At 44.4% G+C, this 26,182-nt stretch overlaps 1 protein-coding gene across 1 annotated transcript in view; it reads left to right on the top strand.

The window, feature by feature from the left end:
• Nucleotides 1–15,393: 15,393 nt before the first annotated feature.
• Nucleotides 15,394–26,182, top strand: part of MEX3C (mex-3 RNA binding family member C) — a 39,781-nt gene continuing 28,992 nt past the window's right edge. Inside the window, exon 1 of the mRNA XM_081316491.1 lies at nt 15,394–16,522. Coding sequence (XP_081172617.1) covers nt 15,709–16,522 — 814 coding nt within the window. The 5' untranslated portion in view covers nt 15,394–15,708. The remainder of the gene's footprint in view (nt 16,523–26,182) is intronic.

Below are 26,182 nucleotides of genomic sequence, written 5' to 3'. Positions count from 1 at the left end.
GGCCCACTTCACTTCACATTCTAGGATGTCTGGCTCGAGGTCAGTGACCACCTCATTGTGATTATCAGGGACGTTAAGCTCATTCTTGTATAGTTCTTCTGTGTAATTTTGCCACTTCTTCTTAATCTCTTCTGCCTCTGTGAGGTCCCTGCCATTTTGGTCCTTTATCATGCCCATTTTTGCATGAAACGTTCCCTTTATCTCTCCAATTTTCTTGAAAAGATCTCTGGTCCTCCCTAGTCTATTGTTTTCTTCTATTTCTTTGCACTGCAATACTGCATTCTAACCACTACGCCACCACAGCTCTTTGCATGCTTTCCAACTGCTAGGTGGGCAGGAGCTTTGGGCAAGAACAAGAGCTCACCCCATTGTGCAGCGCTCTCGAACCTGGGCTGTCAGGTTTCCAGCTGGCAAGCTCAGCATCTTTAACCACTGAGCCCTTGTGCCCCTTTTAACTGAACTTGGCTGATATCAAAATGTTCAACCTACTTAGGTAGCAAATTCAGTCTTCTTCCGGGCTGCCTACTTGCTATCAGTTTTTCTATTTGAACACTAAATTGGATAGAAACGAACAGGTCTTTCTACATAAAAACAGGCTATAATTTGGATTGGGGGCAAGGGGGGGTGGGACAAAGACAAGAAAACCATTTCACCTCTGTCCTGAATTCAAAAAGGGCTCTAAATGTGGGTTCTTTAAAAACGTTTAAATTATGTCTCACTCAGTGTTTTATAGGTTGCCTGATTAATTTTTATTACACTTGGGGGCTCAAAAGCTGGAAGGAGTCCAGATCTTGCTCAAGAGTTGAGAAGACTGGTAACATGCAGTTTAAAACTTTAAATGGAGCAATAATGCAGACATATTAATTAAAGTCTACTACTCCCTGCTGAGTATTATTTTAAAATGTTAGCAACCAGCAAAGATTTATAAACAAAATCATCAAAGGCTGATTATAGAGGCCATTCACATAATTCTAGGTTTGCAAATAACTTATGGTCTGGCAAAGCTTTTCATATGATGCCATAGGGGGGGTTTCCAAACATGATTCCTTCAGTGCTATTTTTAAATGATCTTTTTTGCACTAAGGAAGAAGTTGGATCAAGGCCTTAAATGCCCCCTGTTAATTTCTGGTGATTCCTCATTTTAAACAGAAGAATCAGCCATGATTGTGTTCAGTGTTAGCTGAAAGGCGATAGTTCATTTGCCAAACAAGGAGCCTTCAGAACTTAAGTCTGCCTAGAAACAGCCAGGCTAGATAGGAAATATCCCTAACTCAGAAAAAAAGAGGAAAACATCCAACCACAATCAGTGAGTCACAACATTATGTGGAAGGAGCAAACTCAAGTTATAGGTCAGTTGCCTTCTCTATTAAACAAACAAATTCCCAAAAATCTTTCTCCCTAGCTCCCCTTCAGAGTGTTCATGCTTCTGAATGGAAATACAGAATCCATAAATTGGCTAGAAAACTATCACAGAGATTACATTGCCTCATACAATGACCGTTCACAGTTACAACGGTGATGAAAAAGTAACCTTACAAGCAAGTCTCACATTGACAACTTTCACAGGTCCATAAAGAAAAAGAAAGCTGAAGTCAGATCATAAACACAGACACAGTTTCATTTGTTCACTTAACAACTGATTTGCCGGTCTCAATTGTGGTCACTAAATGAGGACTACCTATACCACATTAACATTTTTCTTTTTGATACTCTGGACTTCTACATGCAGGGACCATTCTTTCACAAAGAACTGCACCCGTATCTTTGCAACCTGACCGGCTAACCCGGGCAATCCATTTCATTTCTTGATTGTATCGCTAATTTTCCTCACATTTATTCTCCTCTCCCACCCATCTCTAGATGACCTAAATCACAATGCATCATATAAGATATTAGGATTTCCAACAACTGGAATAAAAAATGTGTCTGGAAATGCATAAAATGGAGACATCTGGATAAAGAGGCAGAATCCAAACTACAGATGTCCTCTACTTTCAACAGTTTAAAAGGTAAAGGTAAAGGTTCCCCCGCACATGCGTGCTAGTCGTTTCCGACTCTAGGGGTCAGTGCTCATCTCCGTTTCAAAGCCGAAGAGCCAGCGCTTGTCCGAGGACGTCTCCGTGGTCATGTGGCCGGCATGACTAGACGCCAAAGGCGCACGGAACGCTGTTACCTTCCCACCGTAGTGGTTCCTATTTTTCTACTTGCATTTTTTACGTGCTTTCGAACTGCTAGGTTGGCAGAAGCTGGGACGAGTAACAGGCGCTCACTCTGTTACGCGGCACTCGGGATTTGACCCGCCAAACTGCCGATCTTCTGATCGAGAAGCTCAGCATCCTAACCCACTGAGCCACCGCGTCCAGTTTACTTAGTGACTTTTCGAAGTTACAGTGGCACTGAAAAAAGTGACATGACCAATTTTTACACTTATAACCATTGCAGCATCTCTATGGTCATGTGATCAAATTTCAGCTGCTTGGCAACTGACTCATGACGGTCACAGTGTCCTGGGGTCATGTGATCGCCTTTCGCAAACATCTGACAAGCAGAGTCAATGGGGAAGCGGGATTCACTTAAAAACCGTGTTACTAACTTAACAACTGCAGTGATTCACTTAACAACTGTGGCAACAATGTTCGTTAAATGGGGCAAAATTCACTTAACAAATGTCTCACTTAGCAACAGAAATTTTGGGCTCAATGGTAGTCTTAACTCAAGGACTACCTGTATGATGCTTAACAGTACAGGTAACTGTTGATAGTAACTGGGATTGGAATTGGAATTTTTGTCCGTAACCAATGCGGTCATAAAGCACCACATCCAGTGATGGGATTCAGACAGTTCACACCAGTTCAGTAGAACCAGTAGCTAAATTTTGTTGAGTTTGGAGAACCGGCTGAATGCACACCACTTCCAGAAGTCCGTTCTAGGCCTGGGAAGCCTGGAGGAGGCCTCCCAGGCCTAGAATGGCCTGCCAGACGTGCGGGGATGCCACTTCCAGAAGTCCATTATAAGCCTTGGAGGCCCAGGCCTGCATCCACGTAGAGAGCCAGTTGTTCAGGGATTTGAATCCCACCACTGACCATATCACATGACCAAACTACTTAATGATGGCAGTTTGGGCAGTCCCTGGTTACCTCAGTTAAGCAAGAACCTCACCTTGAATCCTCACAGATTACCATTGACTTAGCTTGTGGGAAGCCAGGAGTGAAGGCCACAAATCATGATTACATGACCACAGGATGCGGCAACAGCCAGAACTTTAGGATCAGTCATAAACCCCACTTATTCAATGCAAGTTCAGACAATTGAACAACCAACTGGTCATTAAACAAGGATAACCAGTATTCGGTTATTCATACAACCAACAAATTTTCTTTGGATTTGATTTAGCTCAACATGTAAGCCTAGCCTTTGTGATGTGTCAGTCATGGTTCTACTTTAGCTTATGGTTATTCTTTAAGATTACTTAGCTTAGAATCCAAATAATTATTTATTTAGGCAAGCATTGATTAAGCAAAATGTTTTGACTCAGGCGCTAACCAGCTGGATGAATAAAAGGCTTCAGTAATCAATAGAGAGCAAAGAAAATTGCAACATGGTCCTTCATTTGTCAGCAAGTAAAAAACTGACAACTGAACCAGGCTGATTTTTTTTTATTTGTTTATAAGAGCTGAGGTTGCAAAGAATAAGACTGTACCAGCTTCTGAACTAAAATCTAAGCTAAATATTAGCTCAAAGGAAATGATGCAAGTATACCAGAGGCTGAGTTGACATACCTTGCTTAAACATAACATAGTTTATTAATGATAAGCCATATTTGAAGGTTTCAACTCAGGGACATGTGCAAGGGGTGTCAAAAAAAAATCATGAGACGAAAGTCCTACATCTTTGTTACATCTCATAATGTATGAAAATAGGAGGTGGAGTTTTGATCTCATAGTAGTGGCCATCTTGATTGACTTAACATCCCCTGCAGGTTGTTTATTTTATGTGCTGTGTGTGAATCCAGCTGATCGAAGCTTAGTCTTATAAAGAACCATGCCTTGCAAGCCAAGTCTGATAAATATTCTGTCTCCACACGTCCGACAGAGCAAAAATCACCTAACTTCGTCAAGGACCAGCAAGGTAGTCTTGATATGGGGATCATTGTTAATTTTATACAACAGGTAATAAAGAGATCTCTATTCCCAAGTCACTTAATATGGATTTATTAACATTATGGTAAAGTTAAAGGTAAAGGTTCCCCCGCACATGCGTGCTAGTCGTTTCCAACTCTAGGGGTCGGTGCTCATCTCCGTTTCAAAGCCGAAGAGCCAGCGCTTGTCTGAGGACGTCTCCGTGGTCATGTGGCCGGCATGACTAGACGCCAAAGGCGCACGGAACGCTGTTACCTTCCCACCGTAGTGGTCCCTATTTTTCTACTTGCATTTTTACGTGCTTTCGAACTGCTAGGTTGGCAGAAGCTCTGACGAGTAACAGGCGCTCACTCTGTTACACGGCGCACTCGGGATTCGACCCGCCAAACTGCCGACCTTCTGATCGACAAGCTCAGTGTCCTAACCCACTGAGCCACCATGTGGAGGAACATTATGGTAGCTTATAAGAAATTAAATAAAAACATGCTGTAAAGTATGTACTATATGGTCACATTCTTAATAGCAGGAGCATGAACTGCATTTTAAAAAAGCATTCCCCGAACCAACCTAGCTTCCTTTCCTTCACTTTGTAATTTTTATTAGATTCTCCATAAGATCCTCATTCAAAATCCATCTTTCTCCTTTCTTCTTGTTAGGTGATCTCACGATGGATCGTTAAAGGTGCTTCCAAGTAAAGGCATCACGCAGAGATGCAATCATATTAGCTTTATTCAATGATAGATCAAAGAGAAAGAAATACTTGGCATGAAAGCATTCATGCCTGCATGTGAGAGAGAAATAAAATAAAAGCAAACAAGCTAGCATTACATAACTAAAACAGAAGAACTAGAGGCTAGGAGTAGAATTAGAACTAGAAGTGGAACTAGAATTAGAACAAAGAGCAGCCCCTCGTGCAGAGGTATTTATGGGGGGTCTTGGTCCCTCCCTGACCATAAAACTCTCTCGCCAATGGGGCTGTCGGGTCTGAGACCCTTGGCTCATCAGTGGAAGCAAAGAAGCCTCTTTGCCTCCATCTGATGACCCTTTTGGGGAACTGCCAATGGCTGGCACTAAACATCTAACAATTCTTGGGTTTACAGTTAGTCCTTGACTATCACTGGGATCAGAATGTCCATTGTTAAGTAAGCCAGTTTGTTAACTCATGCCCAATTTTATGACCGTTTTTGCCACTGTAGTTAGGAGAATCACTGCAGTTGTTAAATGAATCATATGGCCATTCAGCAAATTTGGCTTCTCCCATTGACTTTGCTTTTCAGAAGTTAGCTGGGAAGGCTGTAGATGGCAAACACATGACCCCAGGATGCTGCAACTTTTATAAACAGGAACCCAATGCCAAAAAATTGAATTCTGATTGCATAACAGTGGGGAAACTGAGATGGTTCTAACTGCAAGTACCAAATTACACTGACTGGCAGCCAATGCAATCTGCATAGCAGTGGTACAACATGGGCATCCCAAATGGCCACTTCAATTTGAACCAGCTCTAGTTTATGGGTGGTCTTCAACATGTTAAGTCAGTGATGGTGAACCTATGGCACGCGTGCCAGAGGCGGCACTCAGAGCCCTCTCTGTGGGCACGTGTGCCATTGCCCCAGCCCCGCCTCTGCCTGTGGCTCCCTTCTCACTAGCAGCCCCCCTGGAGGAGAGTCGCCCCCGAGCGCGGCCCATGCAGAGCAGCATAGCCAATGACATGGCAGCCGGGCAGCAGGGACGAGACTCCACCCTCATGCCCCATCATGCGCAGTTGATGCTGTGGGACGCAGGAGAAGGGCGTGGTCACCATGGTGCTCCTGGGCCCCCTGGGCGATCTGCAGTAGGACCTGGAGGCGGTGAGTGGCCCTGCAAGTGGGGTGGAGCAGGGGCAGAGCAGGGGCAACCTGGGGGGTGGGGGAGGTTTGGGGGCACTCGGTCTCTAAAAAGTTAACCATCACTGTGTTAAGTGATTAGGGTATAAGTAACTTCCTGAACAGCCTTCTGATCAAGGAAGGGGAACAACTTGTGGACAAGATGAATCTGTGCAAAGGTTCTCAGGGCTAAAGCTGCCACCTGCACTTTGAAGAATAAAGGTAGTGCTCAACTTACAACAGTTCATTTAGAGACTGTTCAAAGTCACGACGGCACTAAAAAAGTGACTTATGATCATTTTTCACACTTTTTTTTTATTCCATTTATATCCCACCCTTCTCCGAAGACTCAGGGCGGCTTACAAGCTTAGCAGTAGCCTTCATTCTATGTATATGCCTGCTTATTAGGGCTTTCACACACACCCCAAGCGGCATTTTTACAAAGTCAGCTTAATTGCCCCCAACAATCTGGGTCCTCATTTTACCTACCTCGGAAGGATGGAAGGCTGAGTCAACCTTGAGCCTGGTGGGATGCGAACCTGCACTAATTGCAAGCAGCTGGTGTTACTTGAGGCATTAGCCCACTGCTCCACCAAGGCTCTTAACGACTGTTGCAGCATTCCCCATGGTCACATGATCAAAATTCAGACACCTGACAACTGACTCATATTTATGACGGTTGCAGTGTCCAGGAGTCATATAATCACCTTTTTCAACCTTCTGACAAGCAAAGTCAATGGGGAAGACAGATTCATGCGATAGCAGTGGATATCTACAGCTCCTGTGCAGGATGAGGGTGGAAGTTCGTTCTCCGAGCTTGTAGGTTGGTTTCCAAATGTTTCATAACAGGCTAGGGCAGGGGACTTCAAACTTGGCCCTTCTTTGACTTGTGGACTTCAACTCTCAGAATTCCTCAGCCAGGCACGCTGGCTGAGGAATTCTGGGAGTTGAAGTCCACAAGTCATAAAAAGGCCAAGTTTGAAGATCCCTGGGCTAGGGGATTCAGGGGATTCCACTGAAGATGTTACCTAGTCAGATGATGTTAGTCAAGCCGGATTCACTTACAACCATTTTACTTACTTAACAACTGCAGTGATTCACTTAACAACTGTGGCAAGAAAGGTCATAAAATAGGGCAACATTCAAACAATTGTCTTCCTTAACAACAGAAACTTTGGGCTCAATTGTGGCCGTAAGAAGCAGCCCAAGTTGTGCATCATTCTTGTAAGGGGAAGTGCAGTGTCATCCAAGATTAACGATGGTCACATCCCTGACCCCAGGGGGCAGGGGCGGGGGGGAGGGGCAAACAACCACTGTCCAGATTCACCCAGAGCCTCTTCTTCCCAATCCACACCCAAAAAGCCTCCAGACATTGGGTCACTACATCAAAAGCTTCACCTATACAGGAACAGCAGTGAAGAGTTGCTATCATCAGGGTGCCAATGATGCTGAACCCATAATTAGCAGATGACCTCATCCAGTGATTTCATGTAGATAGTAAACAGAAGAGAGCGTTGAATCCTGAAGCACCCCATAAGGAGGAGCAATCACAATCTCTACCACCCTTAGTCAACACCACCTCCAATGTTGTTCCCCATTAGAATGCAATAAAAAAGAAAAACTTCTTATTCCATAAATCATAGCAAAAGCAGAATTCTTCCCCAGTCAGAAAATTTGGAGATGAGGCCAAGAGGTAGAAAGAAAAAAAATGGGTCAGAAGTAGTAGCAATTCTTTATATGCTTATTAATCAGTTATGTTTGGTTAACCATTTCATTTCAGATGTGTATCAAGAGGTCAGTTTTCCTGGAAATGTTCCTTTTTATTTCTATCCAGACAGGAAAGTACGCTCCATGACTTTTCCTGTAAGTGCCGTAAATTTTAATCTAATAATGAAGCTAAGACTATTATTTCTCTGAGGTTCATGCTTCAAATCTGCTTTTCCAGCTGAGGCAGCTGTTGCAAGTCAGGTTTTTTTATGTGGAAAAAGGAGCGATGCGAGTCTTCCAATCACCTTTTAGCTCCTACCTCTGATATACTGTACAGGACATAAGACATCACTGCCTTTGGGCACCAATGTCATTTCAAAAGCCAATTATCTATTTGCTGAGATCCTTGAATTGTGCATATAAAACGTGAGCCACTAAATGTCCTGTTTTCCAGTAAAGCCTTTTCTTTTAAAAGGCACCTTCCCAAAAAAATGCCATAAAGCAAGGTATTTCACTCAAATCAACCCTAAAATCCAAATGACATAAATCCTTCTGCTAATAAGTGTACTTTTTGTTTTATAACGTCATGAAATGCCCAGCAAAATCAAGATGCCCGTGTTTGTAGAAGGTAAATTAAAGATTCCATTTCTTTTTTGCATCTGTATTTCCCCCTCCATAGCACACCTTTATGGGGGCTCTTAGAAACGATGGGGAACTTAATTTTCCAAGATATTTGCATTGATAGCTTTTATCCTGGATCCTATTATCCACGGCATTCACATATTGGCATTTGATTTATGCAGCTGTTGGGACACAACAATGAGCAATGAAAACAAAAAGCATTTGGGAGATTGGCATGACCCTAAAAAGCATGGGGTCCACCAACACTTTCTCTTGAGAGGCAGCCCTTCTGAACCAAGGTAAAATGTCAGTCTTACATTTAATTGGCTCTAGTGTCCTTGGTGCATAGCAAGAGAGGAAAATGGGGCAGGAACCAGTTTGGTCCACACTGTGAAGCATCAGCACTTTAGTTGCTTCTTCTCCAAGAATGGGATTTCTTTCCCACGTGGTGCTTTTTTTATTGCACAACTCTCTGTTATTTCTTATCTAGTGGTTAAGGCATCAGGCTAGAACAAGGGTCTTCAAACTTGGCCCTTTTATGACTTGTGGACTTCAATTCCCAGAATTCCTCAGCCAGGCACACTGGCTGAGGAATTCCGGGAGTTGAAGTCCACAAGTCATAAAAGGGCCAAGTTGGAAGACCCCCTGGGCTAGAAAGTGGGAGATTTTGTGAGTTCAAGTCCCACCTTAGCCATGAAAGCCAGCTAGGTGACGGAGCCAGCCGCTGTCTGGCAGCCCAACTCTCCTCACAGAGTTGTTGTGGGGGAAATAGGAGGACGGTGTATTGGATATGTTCACTGCCTTAATTTATTTGTAAAATTAATGAAGGCAAAATATGAAGGGATAAATGAATGAAAAGTGTTTGGCTCTACCTAACATTGGACATTGTGCTGTCTTCCCACCTCACTGGCCATCAGCCACCACTGACAAGATGATAGGCTTATTAATTCTGAAGCCCCTGCAGTTTTCCAAAAATTATCTATTAATTGAACATACATAAGTTAGTATTTTTATATATTTTTATTAAGACTCTTTAAAAAGGAAGATTAAAAATTAATACAAACCAATGTATATTAAGGAAGAAAAAAGAAAAAGGTGATCAAAGAGGAAGCTAAAAGGGCAAGAAAAATAGAAAAACTGGAATGCTGGTTTCTGACAAAAAATATATATATCATAAATTAGTCATGTGACATGGAAAGCTGCAAGCTCTAAACATGGCCCAGTTGCTAAACTCCCAATATGTAATCATGTGACCTGGGGGGGGGGAGAAGCCAATGGAAACTTGAAGCCAGGTTGTGAGTATCTTTTTGGGGTGTCATAACTTCAAATGATTGCTAAGCAAACGATCAGAAGTTGAGGACTACCTATAAAATTTTTGGCACCCATTTATACTTCACTAAGATGTGACTCCGTGGTAAGTAAAATTGCAGTTACTACAGGCAGTCCTTGACTGACAACAATTGACATTTTGTCTAGAAATTAAGAGTGTTTTGCCCCATTTTACATTTTTTCTTGCCACACTTGTTACGTGAATGACTACAGTTGCCAAGTTACTAATGATTTGGTAAAGTGAATCTGGCTTCCCCATTGATTTTGCTTGTCAGAAGGTCACAAAAGGGGATCACAAGATTCCAGGTCATAAATATGAGCCAGTATCCGTATTTTGATCATGTGACCATGGGGATGCTGCAACAGTCGCTAAGTGTGAAAAATGGTCATAAGCCACTTTTTTCAGTGATGTTGTAACTTTGAACAATCACTAAATGAATGGTTATAAGTTGAGAACTACGTGTAGCCCACTCAATGGAAGCTGCTTGAAAAATATAGCTGCACGCAAGCTGCTGAAGGTGTGAATTGTCTGAAAAGCCAAAAATACCTGCACATACTTTGGAAATACCTGCACATACTTTGGTATTCAGGGTGCATGTTGGATCAACAGCTTTACTACACACCAACATATAATGTTTAAAGCCAGACTGGCATACCAACTTGTTGGTGTTTATCAAAGCATTTTTATAAGTATAAAATTATTACAAAAATTGCTACCCATTGAAGCTATATTAACACTTAATCTACTTTTTTATTTGCTTTTCGATCATTCCCCAACAGAATATATTTTCAAAATCTGGCTATATGCTTGCATAGCATGAACAGAAGCATGACTCAAGACCATATAATTCATATTAGCAGTCTCTCAGGGCACATTAGATATCCCTGAGCAGCTAATTCAGATGTCTTTGGCAACAAGAAGAATGTGGGCTCTGAGCATCTTGATGTACATAGAAACTATTATGTGATCATTTAATCACATGCCCAATTTTTAAGGCAAGTTGGCATACCACCAAACAGCTTCTGAAAGTTAGTCTACGAAGCCTGGTAAATTGCCAACATCTACTGAGTAGTAACCAGTAATCATACTGTGGCAGACCATGCAAAACAAAGGCGAATTGTTGGTGTAAAAAAGTATATCATAAAAATGTAACAGATATCAAAAAACCTTTTAGACAAGATTAATCTGAACTCCTACCAAGAATGTTATGAACTTGGCTTATTCATTCAATTATCTAAATATGAAGTGGGAATAGTAAACAAGGTCGGCAGTTTGGCAGGTCGAATCCCGAGTGCCGTGTAACAGAGTGAGCGCCTGTTACTCGTCCCAGCTTCTGCCAACCTAGCAGTTCGAAAGCACGTAAAAATGCAAGTAGAAAAATAGTGTTCTGAACCAGCCTGCTACCGGCCTTGCAATAAGGCAAACCCCTGTTCAAACAGTAGAGACTGGAGAGCGTCTCAGGCTGCAAAGCGTCTGCCAAGATTTATTACACAAACAAGAAACAAAAACACTGGAACTTGAATCCTCAAACGGAAGGGTTGCTTTCAGCAACCAGCCCCTCCCCAAACACTCCTTTTATTTAGAGTTCAGGGCGTGGCCTCCCTGTGCCTCCTCCCGAGGAGTCCCACAGCCTTTCTCTGCTTGGTCCTGCTCGACTGCCTCCTGCGTCGGGCGTCCTTGAACAGGGCCAGCTGTGGGTCATCATCCTCCGCACTATCGGGCTCACGCAGCTGAGAAGAGGGCCCCGGCTGGGGGCTCTGCGAAGCCTCCAAGCCATCATCAACCAGTTCGTCTTCCACATTCTCCTCCTCCCCCTCATCTGAGTCATCCGAGACATCTGAGCCGGCTGCTGGACCCACAGGCTGGCCCTGAGTCACAACAAATAGGGACCACTACGGTGGGAAGGTAACAGCATTCTGTGCGCCTTTGGCGTCTAGTCATGCCGGCCACATGACCACGGAGACGTCCTCGGACAAGCGCTGGCTCTTCGGCTTTGAAACGGAGATGAGCACCGGCCCCTAGAGTCGGAAACGACTAGCACGCATGTGCGGGGAAACCTTTACCTTTACCTTTATATGCAGAAAACAACTTTTTGGATTTAAAGATTTCAACTTTGCGTAATTCATGTCTCCCAGACCCTTACCCAACCCTACCTGCCTCCCTATATATTTCCAAAGATCTGGAAATATTTTAAAATATGTACTCCCAGATTTTATTTTCCTGGGCTCCAAGATCACCGCAGATGAGGACTGCAGCCAAGAAATTAAAAGACACTTGCTCCTGGTGAGGAAAGCCATGGCAAATCTAGACAACACACTAAAAAGCAGAGACATCACCCTGACAACAAAAGTGCATATAGTCAAGGCCATGGTCTTCCCAGTTGCAATGTATGGACCATAAGAAAGGCTGAGCGCCAAAGAATTGAGGCCTTTGAACTGTGGTGCTGGAGAAGACTCCTGTGAGTCCCTTGGACTGCAAGGTGATCAAACCGGTCAGTCCTAGAGGAGATCAACCCTGACTGCTCTTTAGAAGGCCAGATCCTGAAGCTAAAACTCAAATACTTTGGCCACCTAATGAGAAGGAAAGACTCACTGGAGAAGAGCCTAATGCTGGGAAAGATTGAGGGCAGTAGAAGAAGGGGACGACAGAGAATGAGGCGGCTGGATGAAGTCACTGAAGCAGTAGGCGTGAGCTTAAACGGACTCCAGAAGATGGTAGAGGACAGGAAGGCCTGGAGGAATGTTGTCCATGGGGTCGCGATGGGTCGGACACGACTTCGCAGCTAACAACAACACCACTCCCAATTATTTGTATTTATTTCAGAGATTGTGAATCACTGTTCAAAATAGCATACAAAACCCACAGCAGTAACCAAGTCCATGCAAAGCTTACTGGGAGCAAGAAAAAGGGGCTGAATTCACAATGCAAGATTTGTTTAATGACTCCCCCTCCCAAATTTAAGCTATTCCCCTATGTTGAAGACTAACTTGGGGTGGGGGTATTGTCCCCTTTAAAAAAACTGATCAGATTTGGGCAGCTAAAGCAAATTTAAAAATTGAGCAACTTTTGCAAATGGTTAAAGCCATACTCTAGCTATCAGCTTAAATCAGTGAAAAGGAGTTGTTACAAAGCCACAAGGAACTAGAAAAGGTGCGCAATATTTAAGAGTAGATTTCAGAAAAATATACCCAAGAATGAGCATAAATTTAGGCTGCCTAAATTTAAAGCACCTAAACTCTTTAAAGCACCTACATATTTTCCTATTCAAAGAAGCAAAAAGATCAAACACTATTTATGGCTAGGTTTTAATAGAATAAAATTGTCTATAAGATAAATGATTTTATTCCCCCCTTCCCTTATTTAGCAGCTCACAACACAGTGCCACACGTGCCTTATTTAAACAGATGCACACAAATTATATCTTGTTTTCAGTTGATACAATACAAAAGGAAAAAACAAAACATGCTGAGGACATAGAAACAGTGCAGAGAAGAGCAACGAAGATGATCAGGGGTCTAAATCGTATGATGAAGGGCTAAGGAATGTTTAGTCTAACAAAGAAAAGGCTTAGAAGAGAACAGATAGCAGACTTCAGTACTTGAAGGGCTGCCACAAGGAAGAGGGCATCGACTTAGTCTCAATAGCACTTGAAGGCAGGACAAGAAGCAATGGATGGAAATTTGTCAGAGGGAAATCCAACCTGGAAATATAAATTTCCTGAAAGTGAGAAGAATTAATCAGTGGAATAGCTTGCCTCCTGGAGTTGTGGATGTTCTCTCAATGGAAGTTTTGAAGAAAAGATTGGACAACCATTTATCCGGGATGGTATATGGACTCCTGCCTTGAGCAGGGGGTTGGACTAGAACAGAGTTCCCCAACCTTTCCAGGTTGGCGACTTGGAGGTGGCGGGGGTGGGGGGAAAGGGATGGACTAGATGACCTCCAAGGTCCCTTCCAACTTATTATTTTGTGGGTGTGACAGATGCATGCATGCATGCACATGAGCACCCGTGATGTTCGCGACACCCATGCGAGTGGGGCAGCAAGCACCCGCAACAAGGCTCATGCGAGTGGGGCCGCACACGCCCCAACAACGCTTGCGCAAGTGGGGCCACAAACAGCCGATGCTCGCAATGCTGCCCGCACCAGTGCGCCATGTGCGCGAGTGGGGCTGTGCACACACCCACAGACGCGCGTGCACCAGCCAGCCACTCACGCGGCCTGGTGGCAACTAGGCCACAGCCCAGTAGTGGCTCACAAGTTGGGGATCCCTGGATTAAATTTCAAAGGTCGCTTTTTAACCCCATTATTCTATGTTCTAACACTGGAGATAACAATCTGGGCAGAGCTTTATGTTGGAAAGATGCTTGGTTAGTTGCCTCTGAGTCTACCTCAGAGAAAAGGAAAGCTCAAACAAACTCTTTCTTAGATCAAGATCTAATTGAAAATAGGAGGTTTCAACCTAAAAAAATGACTTTAGTAACTGCTCTCTGATAACTCAATCCCTTTTCTGGCCAGGCCAGTAATGTAACTTGTGTAGATTTCACTGCTATCTGACTTACACACAAAATACACAGACACACCCCTCAGGTTCTATTCCAATAGCCCCTGGCAGAAAGTAAAACCAAGTGGTTTCTCCTGGTCACCAACCCAGCTGCTATAGGCCTGGAAACGATCATCCCCAGTTGGTGGATGGGTTGAAGGAACACCTAGGGCAGGGGTAGGCAACCTTGGCTCTTTTATGACTCGTGGACTTCAACTCCCAGAATTCCTGAGCCAGCCATGCTGAGGGGAAAGGGAGAGGTTTCCGTGCTGAGCCATGCTGGCTCAGGAATTCTGGGAGTTGAAGTCCACGAGTCATAAAAGAGCCAAGGTTGCCTACCCCTGACCTAGGGATCAGGAGAACATGTTCAGAGCGCCTCTTGCAGGGGGGTTCTTCTCCCAGAAGCCTCCCAGTCCAGGGACCAAAGTTCAAATTTAGGGAAGAACAGCCTTCTTTTCGTCTTTTTCAACCCGCTCCTCTCACCACGCCTTTGAACACATTCCCCGTGCTCTTCAACAGCTCCATTGCCACAACCCACTAAACCTGATTAGTGCTAACCAACGCTTGGGGCGAAGAAGAGCGTTTAAGCATGGTGCAAACCGGCCCAGCCAGCCAAGTCAGCCAGGAGTTCCCCGCCGCTTTCCTTTTGCACGGCTGCAAAAAAAAAGGGGGGGGGCGGTTTCGGCCCCAGCTCCACGGAGCCGTCTGAAGACCGTCCCTTTTCCGCCTCCCGACCCCAAGCGGTCCGGGTCCGCGCCGTCCGGTTTCCCGCCTTGCGCCGCCTTTTCATCTCCCCGGTTTTCCCTGGCGCCCCGTCACAATACCCGCCGGGCCAACCCAACAATCCCGGGCCGCCCTCCCCGCAGCCGAGATTGGGCAGAGCCAGAAGGGTGCGCGCGTGTGGATGCTGTCCGCGGGGACCGGAGGACCGGAGGCGGAGAAGGAGCGAGAGAAGCCGCCGCCGCCGCCGCTCCCCGCAGTCGCCGCTGGCCCCGCGCCCGCCCGCCAATCCCAGGCGCAGCCGCCGCCGCCGCTTCCCGCGCGCCCCGACCATCCGCGGGCCCTGCTGCCCCCGCGCGGCCGCCACCCAATCGCCCAGCTGGGGGAGCGGCGCGGGGCGGGGCTGGAGTTGCCCGAGCCGCCACCGCCGCCGCCGCTGCTGCTGCCTGCGGCCGCCGCTGCCGCTGGAGCCGGCGGGGGGAAGCAGCAGCCGCCGCCGCCTCCACCACCGCCATGGAACAAAGGAAGCGCTGAGCCGAGCGCGGGCCGTGGCGGCGGCAGCAGCAGCAGCAGCGCCATCAGCGTCGCCGGCGGCGGCGGCGGCGGCAGCAACGCCCAGGCCGCCCCCCAAGAGACAGCGGCGGCGGCGGCGGAGAAGGAGGAAGCAGCGGCCGGAGAGCCCGCCGTCGCCGCAGCAGCAGCAGCAACAACAGCAGCATGTCCCCCGGCCCCGCGTAGCCGGAGCGCTTCGCCGTCCCCGTCTTCTCCGCCGCCTTGGCCGGCCATGCCGAGCGGCAGCGCCTCGCCGTCGCCTCCCGAAGAGCCTCCCGACCTGGGAGCGCGGCTGCTACTGCCGGCCCCACCCAGGCCGCCTCCGGGCCTGCTGCTCCAACACCACCACGCTCAGCCGCCGCCGCTGCCGGCTCTCCCTCAGCCGCCGCCGCTGCTGCCGGACACGGGGCTGCTGAGGGAGCGCCTGGCCGGCCTGGGCCTCCGGGAGTGCGGGGACGAGGCCTCCCGGGAGCCGGACGAAGAAGACGAGGAGGAGGAGGAGGAGGAAGAAGAGGAGGCGGCGCCTGAAGAAGGAGAAAGAGACGGCGGCGACTTGGAGCTGGACTTGGAGGAGCCGCCGGACGACGAGGAAGACGAGGCCGCCGAGGAGGAAGAAGAGGACGACGAGGAGGAGGGCTTCCTGGAGCCTGGGGAAGGCGGCGGCGGTATCTGCGGCCCGGCCTCGCTGCTGTTGCTGCCCCCTCCGGCCTCGCCGCCGCCGCTGCTGCCCCCGGGGCTGGGCTCGGTGCTGCTACCGCCCGTCCCTGCTCTGCCTCTCCCCGCCGGCTCGGCCTTTGAGGCGCCCGAGGCGGGAGCGCTGGGCGGGGCGCTCTACGGGCCCGGCGACGATGTCCACGCCGGGGTGATGGCGGCGATGCTCTCGCAATCCTACGGGCTGCCCGGAGCGGCGGCCGTGGCCGGGATGTCGCCCGGATCGGTCTTGAACGGAGAGCAAGCGGCGCTGCTGCGAAGGAAGAGCGTCAACACGACCGAGTGTGTCCCGGTGCCCAGCTCCGAGCATGTGGCCGAGATCGTGGGCCGGCAGGGTGAGTTGGGGCGGTCCCGCGCGTGGGCCTCGAGGTCGACCGGTCTCGGGGGGGGGTATTCCTTAATGGGGAGGGGGGCGTCCCGTTGGGGGATCATGCAAGCCGAGGTGGGGAAGCTTGGACAGCGATTTCTCCCAGACTGGGAACTCCTACTCCCATCGACCCCAGCTGGGGAGGAAGATGGGAGTCCGATTCCCAAAGCACTTTGATGGGCACTAGATTATTTTAGAGAAGGTGATAAAAGATGAGCGGGTGGAGGAGAAGGGGGTGGCAGGAAAAGGGGATCCGTTCTCTTTCGCTGCCACCCCCAAAAAGAAAGCTGGAATTCTATTAGAATTTCTTCCTCTATCTTATGTTCGCTTTGGGATTTGGGAAGGTTTGCTTTGGGTGGCTCCTAGCTGTGAAAAGTTTGGGGAAAGGGTTGGCTCTGAATGGGTGAAAAGAGGGTGCCCTTGCAGCCATCTGGAATCAATGAGAGGCATGCTCTGCCTCTCATTAGGGAGTGGATAATGGTGTTCAAAACTTATAGTTCTGGGTTGCAACATTGCATGCTGAGTAAGAGGAATTTTGGCCTGAATCGGGATAGTTAGGTTGGGAAGTAGGGAAATGGCCTAATGTGTCAAATCTAAATTTGACAAAAGGATTTAATACAGGATCTAGATGTCTAGATAGGAGGAACAGAGGGAAGTATGTTGAAATTGTAGGGGAAGCTTGGTTTTGAATGGGTAAGAAATGGTCTTGCAGGTAAAGCAGCTGAAGCAGTGACACTTTGAAAAATGGGTGGGGTTTATAAGGAAAGGTCTGGGAAACAAATCTTTTATACAGGAGGCTTTCACCATGTTGAGCAACATTTGTTGATTATATTTTCAGAGCAGAGGTTATAGGGTGCTAGGAAATTTCACTACCAAATAACTATTCAGATACAAGGTCCCATGTTTTGGGGAGGAACAGCCAGACAGAATATTCACAATCCATCCCACGTACATACCCATCAAACAAAAACAGAAAATAAATAAGAAATAATAAAGTAAAGAAATGAGTGGCATGGCATAAGGAAAGGATATATAGCTAAATAGGTTTACACCAATACAATTCATTGTACATGGAGTTGTCATATAGTCACCACAATTGAGACTGGCAACTTAAGTCATTAAGTGTCATGCTTGTGATCTGACTTTAGCTTTCTTTTGTTTAGAGACTTGTGAAGGTTGTAAATGTGAAGTTTGAACTGAATTGAATTAACCTTATTTGGCCAAGTGTGATTAAATACACAAGGAATTTGTCTCTGTTACAAAAGCACCCAGTGTACATAGGAAGCAATAGAATAATCATAATACCAGTAAAGGGGGCAGCAAGGAAGATAATAAGGATAAATAATAATATTAGTTTCGTCGTAAGGTTACTTTTTCATCACCATTGTTAACTGTGAATGGTCATTGTATGAATCATTTGCTAAGGGAGGAGTACCTGTCATCGCTATGGTAAATTATTTTCTGTGCAAAGTGGTCTTGAGTCCACATTTTGATTCAGAAACACCAACTCTATGAAGGGAATCTAGGGGGAAGGATTTTTGGGAACTTGCTTGTTTAATAGAGAAGGTAACTGACCTATAACTTGGGTTTGCTCATTCTGCACGGTGTTCTGACTCATTAATTGTGGTGGGATGTTTTCCTCTTTCTTCTAAATTGGGGATGTTTCCTATCTAGCCTAGATTATTTTTAAGCAGACTTAAGTTGTGAAGAATCCTTGTTTTGCAAATGAACTATCAGCTTTCAGTTAACACTGAACACAATCATGGCTGGTTCCATCTGAGTCCATTTAGAAAGCCAGTTTGGTGTAGAAATTAAGGCACCAGGCTAGAAACCAGGAGACCATGAGTTCTAGTTCCACCTTAGACGTAAAACTACATGACCTTGGGCTTGTCTCTTTCAGGCCTAAGAGGAAAGGCAAATGTCTTCTCAAAATTTTTGCCAAGAAAACTGAAGGGATTACTATTGTGCAGGTAACTGCCAGGAAACCACACTGACTCAAAGTCACAAACGCATATAGCACAATGTTCAAAAAATAAAAGTAGTAGACTGAATATAAAGTATTTTCTCAATTTTTCCACTTTCATCATATTTATTTATTCAAATTCTATACAGGTAATCTCCGAGTTATGAGCGTTCACTTAATGCTCGTTCGAAGTTACGTGATAAGCGCCCCCTAGTGCTTACAAGCAAGTTCCGAAATTACGACTGTTGCAGCACCATGGCAGTCGATCACCCTTGCGAACAACTGCAGAGGCTCTGCAACATTCACCCTATTCCTCCCTGCTCTCCACAACTGCTTCCCCCTCCCTTCCTGCTGCACTGGACTCACTTACCTCGAGAAGATCTATCTCCTCTCTGCCATGGTTTCTGCCTTTGAGGGAGAGGAGAGTCAGTGGAAGCTCCTGGATGACATAATATCGCATGAGTTCAGGCACCCATCCTCTTTTGCAGAGAATGGGTGCCTGAACTCGCAAGATCATGGACCCCAGAAAAGTTCATCTTTGGTGCAAACACTGTGCCTGTCTCCTGCTTTCTCCCTCCCCTCCCCCCCCCCCGCCCTGTTCCTTTCCACCACCACTGGAACACTTTTTATCTGAACAGAGACCTTGGGGAGACCAGAAGCTCCATCTGTGAGCAAATGGAGTGCTTGAAAACACAGGGGATCACTGCATCTTTGTTCGGATAAAAAGTGTTTGAGCGCCTCTGGGACCCTTGGAAACGCAGTGAATCCGGTGGTAATAGAGAGGAGTGGGGGAGCAGGAGAAAGGCACAGTGTTATGCCGAAAATGAAAATTTCTGGGGTCCATGATCTCACAAGAGTTCAGACACCCATTCTCTGCAAAAGAGGGTGGGTGCCTGAACTTGCATGATATTACGGCATCCAGGAGCTTCCACTGACTCTCCTTTCCCACTAAGGCAGAAACCACAGCAGAGAGGAGACAGATCTTCTCAAGGTGAGTCCAGCAGGTAGGGAGGGGGAAGCATGAGGTAATTTACTGGGTCAGGGAGGCCTTGGGGGCCTGTTCCATCACTAGCCCCCACCCCCTGGCCTTCCCCACCCTGAGATACATCATGCTCATGTAGCAAACCATGCATTCGCCCACCCATTCTATTAGCGAATGTGTGGGCGAAAGCAGGAAGTGATCTCGTTCAAGATACAAGATTCACCCCTACGAGTACTTGAGTTACGAGTAGAATGGGCCGGCTCCATTACATTCGTAAATGAGGACCCAGACTGTTGGGGGCAATAAGCTGACTTTGTAATAATGCCGCTTGGGGTGTGTGTGTGAAAGCCCTAACAAGCAGGCATATACATAGAATGAAGGCTACTGCTAAGCCTGTAAGCCGCCCTGAGTCTTCGGAGAAGGGCGGGATATAAATGGGATTAAAATAAATAAAATAAAAATAAAACTCGAGGACTACCTGTAGTCACCCATCTCAATCTAATTGACAGATATAGTTGAGCCACAATAGGAAAAGAAAAATTCTAAACACACACGTGCTACTTTTATTCTTGATATGTCGTTCTTGAAATTACAGAAGCTGATCTAGCAGTTGTGGGGGATGAAAGCCTATATCTAGCTGGCTATTGGTGTTACGATGGCCTCGTCCTCTCTAATGTTTCTGAAAGCACCTGAAACGATCCAGGGACTGACCAGTAAGACTCCTCTGCCCTTATAGAGTGTGAGAAAGAAATGAAAATAGGAAGGAAGAGATTTTGTCATACACTGGTAGCATGGAAACTAAATTAAGCATTGGTTGAAAATTGTGATAAGGACCAAATTACAGAGTAAAAGCAAAATGTCAAAAGAATTTCAAAGGAGAAACAATAATGAGGCCAGGGTAGAAGAAAAGGAATCTGAACAGAATTTGTTCTAAAATGAGGAAACTAGCAATTTTCTTACGTTTGCCCATTTTTAGCATCAAGTTGCATTGTGCGGACTGGGTGGCTAAAGACACTGGTCGTTTTAACCATAGTTGGAATAATTTGTTAAATCTCATATAGAAACTTCCCAATCTATTGGTTTCAGAGAGGACTCTCAATTTTTATAGTAAATGATATGTGCCACTTAGAGATATATCCTTTTAGGGATTAGTGAAAGGTGTTTTTTAAAAAGGAGATAAAAAAGAACTTTTTTCGCAAAGTCTAGCCTACATTACCGTATTTTCCGGCGTATAAGACGACCCCCCCCAACTTTTGAGATGATTTTCATGGGTTAAAAAGTCGTCTTATACACTGGAAAATACGGTACATAATACATTTTCTCACATAGGCACAAGTACATAATACCAGGCCAGAGTTCACCATGAAAGTAGAATTATAATATTTGGCAGGAACAACTTCATTCACTTGGTATATGGGTGGAGAGTGTTGGTATCCAGTCACAGCATTTCTAGCAAAAAGGATTTCCAGGAAATAAGAATGGGTAGACCAATGATTTGATTTTTCATATTAGTGTGGTTGAGAGGAACATTTCCAAATCTAGACACCTCTCACACCTTGGAAATTAAGGTGCCACTGAAATTATAAATGTCAGTGGAGAAAGTGTGGGCCTTTTGTCCATGCATCCAAAGGTACATTTAAAGGTACAAGGCCTTTTGATTTGAACAATATATCTAGAACTTAGATTAGTAACTCAGCTGCTCCTTATCAGTTATCCCAAGAATTTTAAAAACTTCTTCCTGTTATTAACAATAGTAATAGTGTGAAAGGTTGTTTTGTCTGTAGCACTGATCTAGTTCTACAAGTCTGAAGGCCCCAGAAAAAGAACAGGAAAACAAAGGTGCATGTTTCTAAAGTTCACAGTTGATTCCAAATAAGTGTTTCATGAATAACTAATGTTGCTATACCTGACATGCTCTTCAAACTCCTTGTTGGACACAGTTGATGCATCTGAATTCTTGAACTGAGTTTTATAGAAATTCTAGTGGAAACGTGTCTTGCTTGTGTACAAGGTCCTCAGTACTTTGAGTTGTGGATTTGGCAGGACAATTTATAGTTCTAATGGAGGCAAAATGCCTGGCAGCTTTTAGAATGGGAAGAGAAGAGAAGAGTTGGGGGTCTTCAAGTCCAACCCCCTGCTCAGGCAAGAAACCCTCTGGTTGTCCAATCTCTTAAAAATTTCCAGTCACAACTTCTGGACGCAAGTTGTTCCACTGATTAATTGTTCTAACTGTCAGGAAATTTCTCCTTAGTTCTAGGTTGCTTCTCTCCATGACTAGTTTCCATCCATTGCTTCTTATCCTGCCTGCTTTCAGGTGCTTTGGAGAATAGCTTGACCCCCTCTTCTTTGTGGCAGTCCCTGAGACATTGGCACACTGCTATCATATCACCCCTCGTCCTTCTCTTCATTAAACTAGACATACCCAATTACAGCAACCGTTCCCTATATGTTTTAGCCTCCAGTCCCTTAATCATCTTTGTTGCTCTTCTCTGCACTCTTTCTAGAGTCTCAATATCTTTTTTACATCGTGGTGACCAAAACTTTTCTTATGGCCCATAATGTGTTCTCTTTAAAACAGAAGAAACAGGTATGGCTCTTAATTTTTAGTTTCTCACAGGAGGATCCTGTGAAAAATTAATTCATTCCAGTCATATTTAATTTATACCATTACATTTTCCCAAGTCCTTTGTTCACTTTTTGTGGTAGTGATGGTAAACTTAAGATTCTAAACAGGGCATTTCAGAATATGTTTTTATTACCTGCAATCCAATAGGGTTATATCTATTAAAATTATCTAATTTTATATCCTTGTTATAGATGTAATTAGAAGAAATTAGGGAATTCTTTACGAAGTTAAGTGTTCACATGTAAATATCTAAAATTATGTACATTTAAGGGAGCCTAGCATTACAGGAAGATTTATTTAGATAAATAGAATAATAGAAGAAAATTTGCAGAGAGAATTACTTTTTCATTGCCAATATCTGCTTTAAGCAACATAAATGAGGATTCTGCATCTGGATATCACCAGATGGACAACATTAGCTAAATAATCGGAAACAGAACCTGGAGAAATGCAGTTCAGTCAGATAAAACATTTTCAGACGGTGAAAAAAAAATCATGAATTATTGGGGTCATATGTGGACTTAGAAAATAAACCCAAAAAACACATGTCAGCAAGTTTTGACTGAATGGATATTTGGTCTTATGCAAAATAGAGCTTCCTATGGAAAAGTAGAAGCCGAAATTTAAAAAAAAAACCCTAAAATTTTAAAGGAAGAAAAGATCCAAATAGTTTCAGAACAAGTTGTTATGCTAGCTGAAAAAGATGGAGGGTAAATCTTGAGCAATACGGATACAGACAATTAACATTATTCATGGTAATTACATTCTGTGAAAATGCTGCAAATTCCAAATTAGTTGGGCAATTCCAGTGTTTTGCTTCTCTCCATATCCGCAGATCAGCGTGAGGGCCCCAGGAGTATTGATTTTTGGGGTTACAAAAACATTTTTGTGAATTTGCAAATACAGATCCTACAGATTGTAAGGGTTGCCTGTATGTGACTACTGAATGCAAATGACAGCTTTAAAAGGACAAAGAGCGAGATCTCAATCAAGAATGTGAAGATATGGACGAAAATAGGAAGAAAATGAGAGAAGCTTTCAAGATAATCATGGAAATTAGAAGAAAATTTAGAAGTAAAATAACATTACTCAGAATTAATCCTGGAATAGATCTAATCCAAGTAAATAAACTATACTGAAACCATTTCCAAACAGATTTATAGAATGACAGCAACAGTTGTAGAGAAAGAATACTGTAAATTCAGGAACAAATTCCATTAAAGAATGATGTATAAGAAATAAAGAGAGTTGTCCAATAAAAAAAGCACCATGTGAGAAAGAAATCCCATTGTTGGAGAAGAAGCAACTAAAGTGCTGAAGCTTCCATGTGGACAAGGTTAGATTACAAAAACTCAGGAGATATCTAGAGAATGAACTAATTACCAAAATGTTGCATAAAATCCTCATGGCCAACCAACTTTTTTTTACATTCTTACAAAGAAAACTAGAGCCATGCATGGAAAATGGAATGTCAGATGATCAGGTGAATATTAGAAAAGACATATGGCAGTTTGGTATAGTGGTTTAAGTAAACCAGGAGACTGAGTTCTAGTCCCACCTTAGACTGGGTGACTTGTGATACCGGTAGTGGCTGTGTTAGCCCAACCCACCTCACAGGGTTGCTGTAGTGGGGAAAATAGGAGAAAAGTATATTTGCCGCCTTAGGTTATTTATAAAAATAACAAGGGTGGGGTTAAGAAAAACATCTAAAAAATTAGTATTAGAAAATTAATATAGGAATAATGGAGAGAATAAGATAATTTTAGATTTACCTTTGCTTTACTGACTCCAATATGGTCTTTGACAGTACAGTTCATACCAGAATGAAGAACTTATTAAAGTTAATGGATATATTGGAACACTTGGTTATTCTTTTGAGGAATCTTTACAGTGAACAAGAAGCTACTGTAAGAACTGAGTTTGGAGAAACACAGTGATTCAGGGTAGCGGAGGAAATGAAACAAGGATGCATGTTGTCCCCGTGACTATTTTAATTTACAGTGAATATATTGTAGGTATAGCAGGTCTGGAAGAACTGACAACTGGCAATGTTGAAATGCTAACAATATGAGATAGGCAGACGGCACCGCTTGATCAGATTAAAAGCTTAAAAGTGCTCATTAAAGAAGTAAAACTGGAAAGTAAAAAAATCTGGGTTAATGTTAAATATTAAAAAGACAAAGGTAACCTCAACTAGCACGCTTTGTGAATTCACAGTTGACTGCTAAGAAGTGAATGTGATAAACGGTTTTGGTTTCCTGAGCTTAAGAATAAATGTAGGATAGTGTGCTGGAGAAAACAAAATAATTGTAGGCCGAAATACAATTGTAAACTTAGACTCTAGATCAGGGGTAGGCAACCTCGGCTCTTTTATGACTCATGGACTTCAACTCCCAGAATTCCTGAGTCCTGCTCTAGATCATGAAGTATGAAGGAATTGCTATTACAACAAAGGTCATACTACCTGAATAAATCCATGCAGTTTTCTTGACAGCATTCCCTTGCCTTGTTTTAGGAGTGTTTAAAAGTGACTGGCTAAGGTCAACCACTTGGCTTCCCTGTCTTAAGGCAGCACTAGAACTCAGTTTCCAAACTCCTAGTCCAGTATCTTACCTATTAGATCAAACTGGCTCAGAACAGTTAAAGCAATGGCTTTTTCGATGGTAATATATGGAATAAGGGTGGATGTTGACAAGGAGGAAGAAGATAAATGCCTTCAAATTCTGGATTAAAAGACGGTTACCAAAGAGTTCCATGGTCTGCAGGAAGAACCAGCTGGTTAGTCCTGAAAGACTGTCTGCTGCCTTCTAGCAATCACTAGCAAGCAGAAACTTGCACACTCCAGACATACGATATGCATGGATAATGAAAATACTATGTGCTTTGCAAGTTTGAGGGATGTAGAATAAGGGTAGATAATAGATAAAGGTTGATTGAAAGATTTTGCAGAGATATCTATGGAAGAATCACAGCTTGTCATTGGGAAGAGGTCTAGATGAAGGACATTTATCAACTGACAGTGCTGGCCAGGTTCCCAAACAAGTTTCTCATGAAGGCGTTTTTCCAGCTTATTTCTCAACAGAAGTGACTATATCCAAAGTTTTATTCCATCCACCACCACATTTTTTATGGCCGTGTGTGTGTGTGTGTCCCATACTTTTTCTCTAAAATAGCTGAATTTCCCATTTTCATTTTATCACTGATTTCTCTTTAACATGTGTTTCTCAACCTCTGTGGATATTCTCAAATCATCCAAGTCCTGGTTGTCCCAAAGGTGTTTTTTCCAAAAGGCAGCTGGATTTTCTTTGGGGTTTTTTTTCCTTGAAAATGTTTCATTTCTCATCCAAGAACATTTTCAAAGAAAAAGAAAAAAAAAGTCCAGTTGCCTTTTGGAAGAAGCACCTTTGGGACAGTGTTTCTCAACCTTGGCAATTTGAAGATGCGTGGACTTCAACTCCCAGAATTCCCCCATTCAGCAGAATGAGGTCTCTGCTTTTGTTTTTTTAAACAGTAATGTAAATTTGGCTTTCAGGAGTACACATCTGTATTTTCTGCGAGCCACTGGTACCCAGCTACACTTTAGTGCTTGACTCCAACACATATTTACACAAGGCATTTCACGGGATGCGGTGGCTCAGTGGGTTAGGACACTGAGCTTATCGATCAGAAGGTTGGCAATTTGGCGGGTCAAATCCTGAGTGCCGCATAACAGAGTGAGCGCCTGTTACTCGTCCCAGCTTCTGCCAACCTAGCAGTTCGAAAGCACGTAAAAAATGCAAGTAGAAAAATAGGGACCACTACGGTGGGAAGGTAACAGCGTTCCGTGCACCTTTGGCGTCTAGTCATGCCGGCCACATGACCACTGAGACGTCCTCGGACAAGTGTTGGCTCTTCGGCTTTGAAATGGAGATGAGCACCGGCCCCTAGAGTTGGAAACGACTAGCACGCATGTGCGGGGGAACATTTACCTTTACCTTTATCCATTTCACATATGTCTCCAACCTTTGGTTCATACAGACGTTCCCCTGGAAGTTAACCCATCACAAATTCAGTGGTC

Source organism: Vipera berus (assembly GCF_964194415.1).
Source record: "Vipera berus genome assembly, chromosome: 2".
Lineage (NCBI taxonomy): Eukaryota > Metazoa > Chordata > Lepidosauria > Squamata > Viperidae > Vipera > Vipera berus.
The sequence above is the reverse complement of the archived record's forward strand: the minus strand, read 5'-3'. Positions and strand labels throughout refer to the sequence as shown.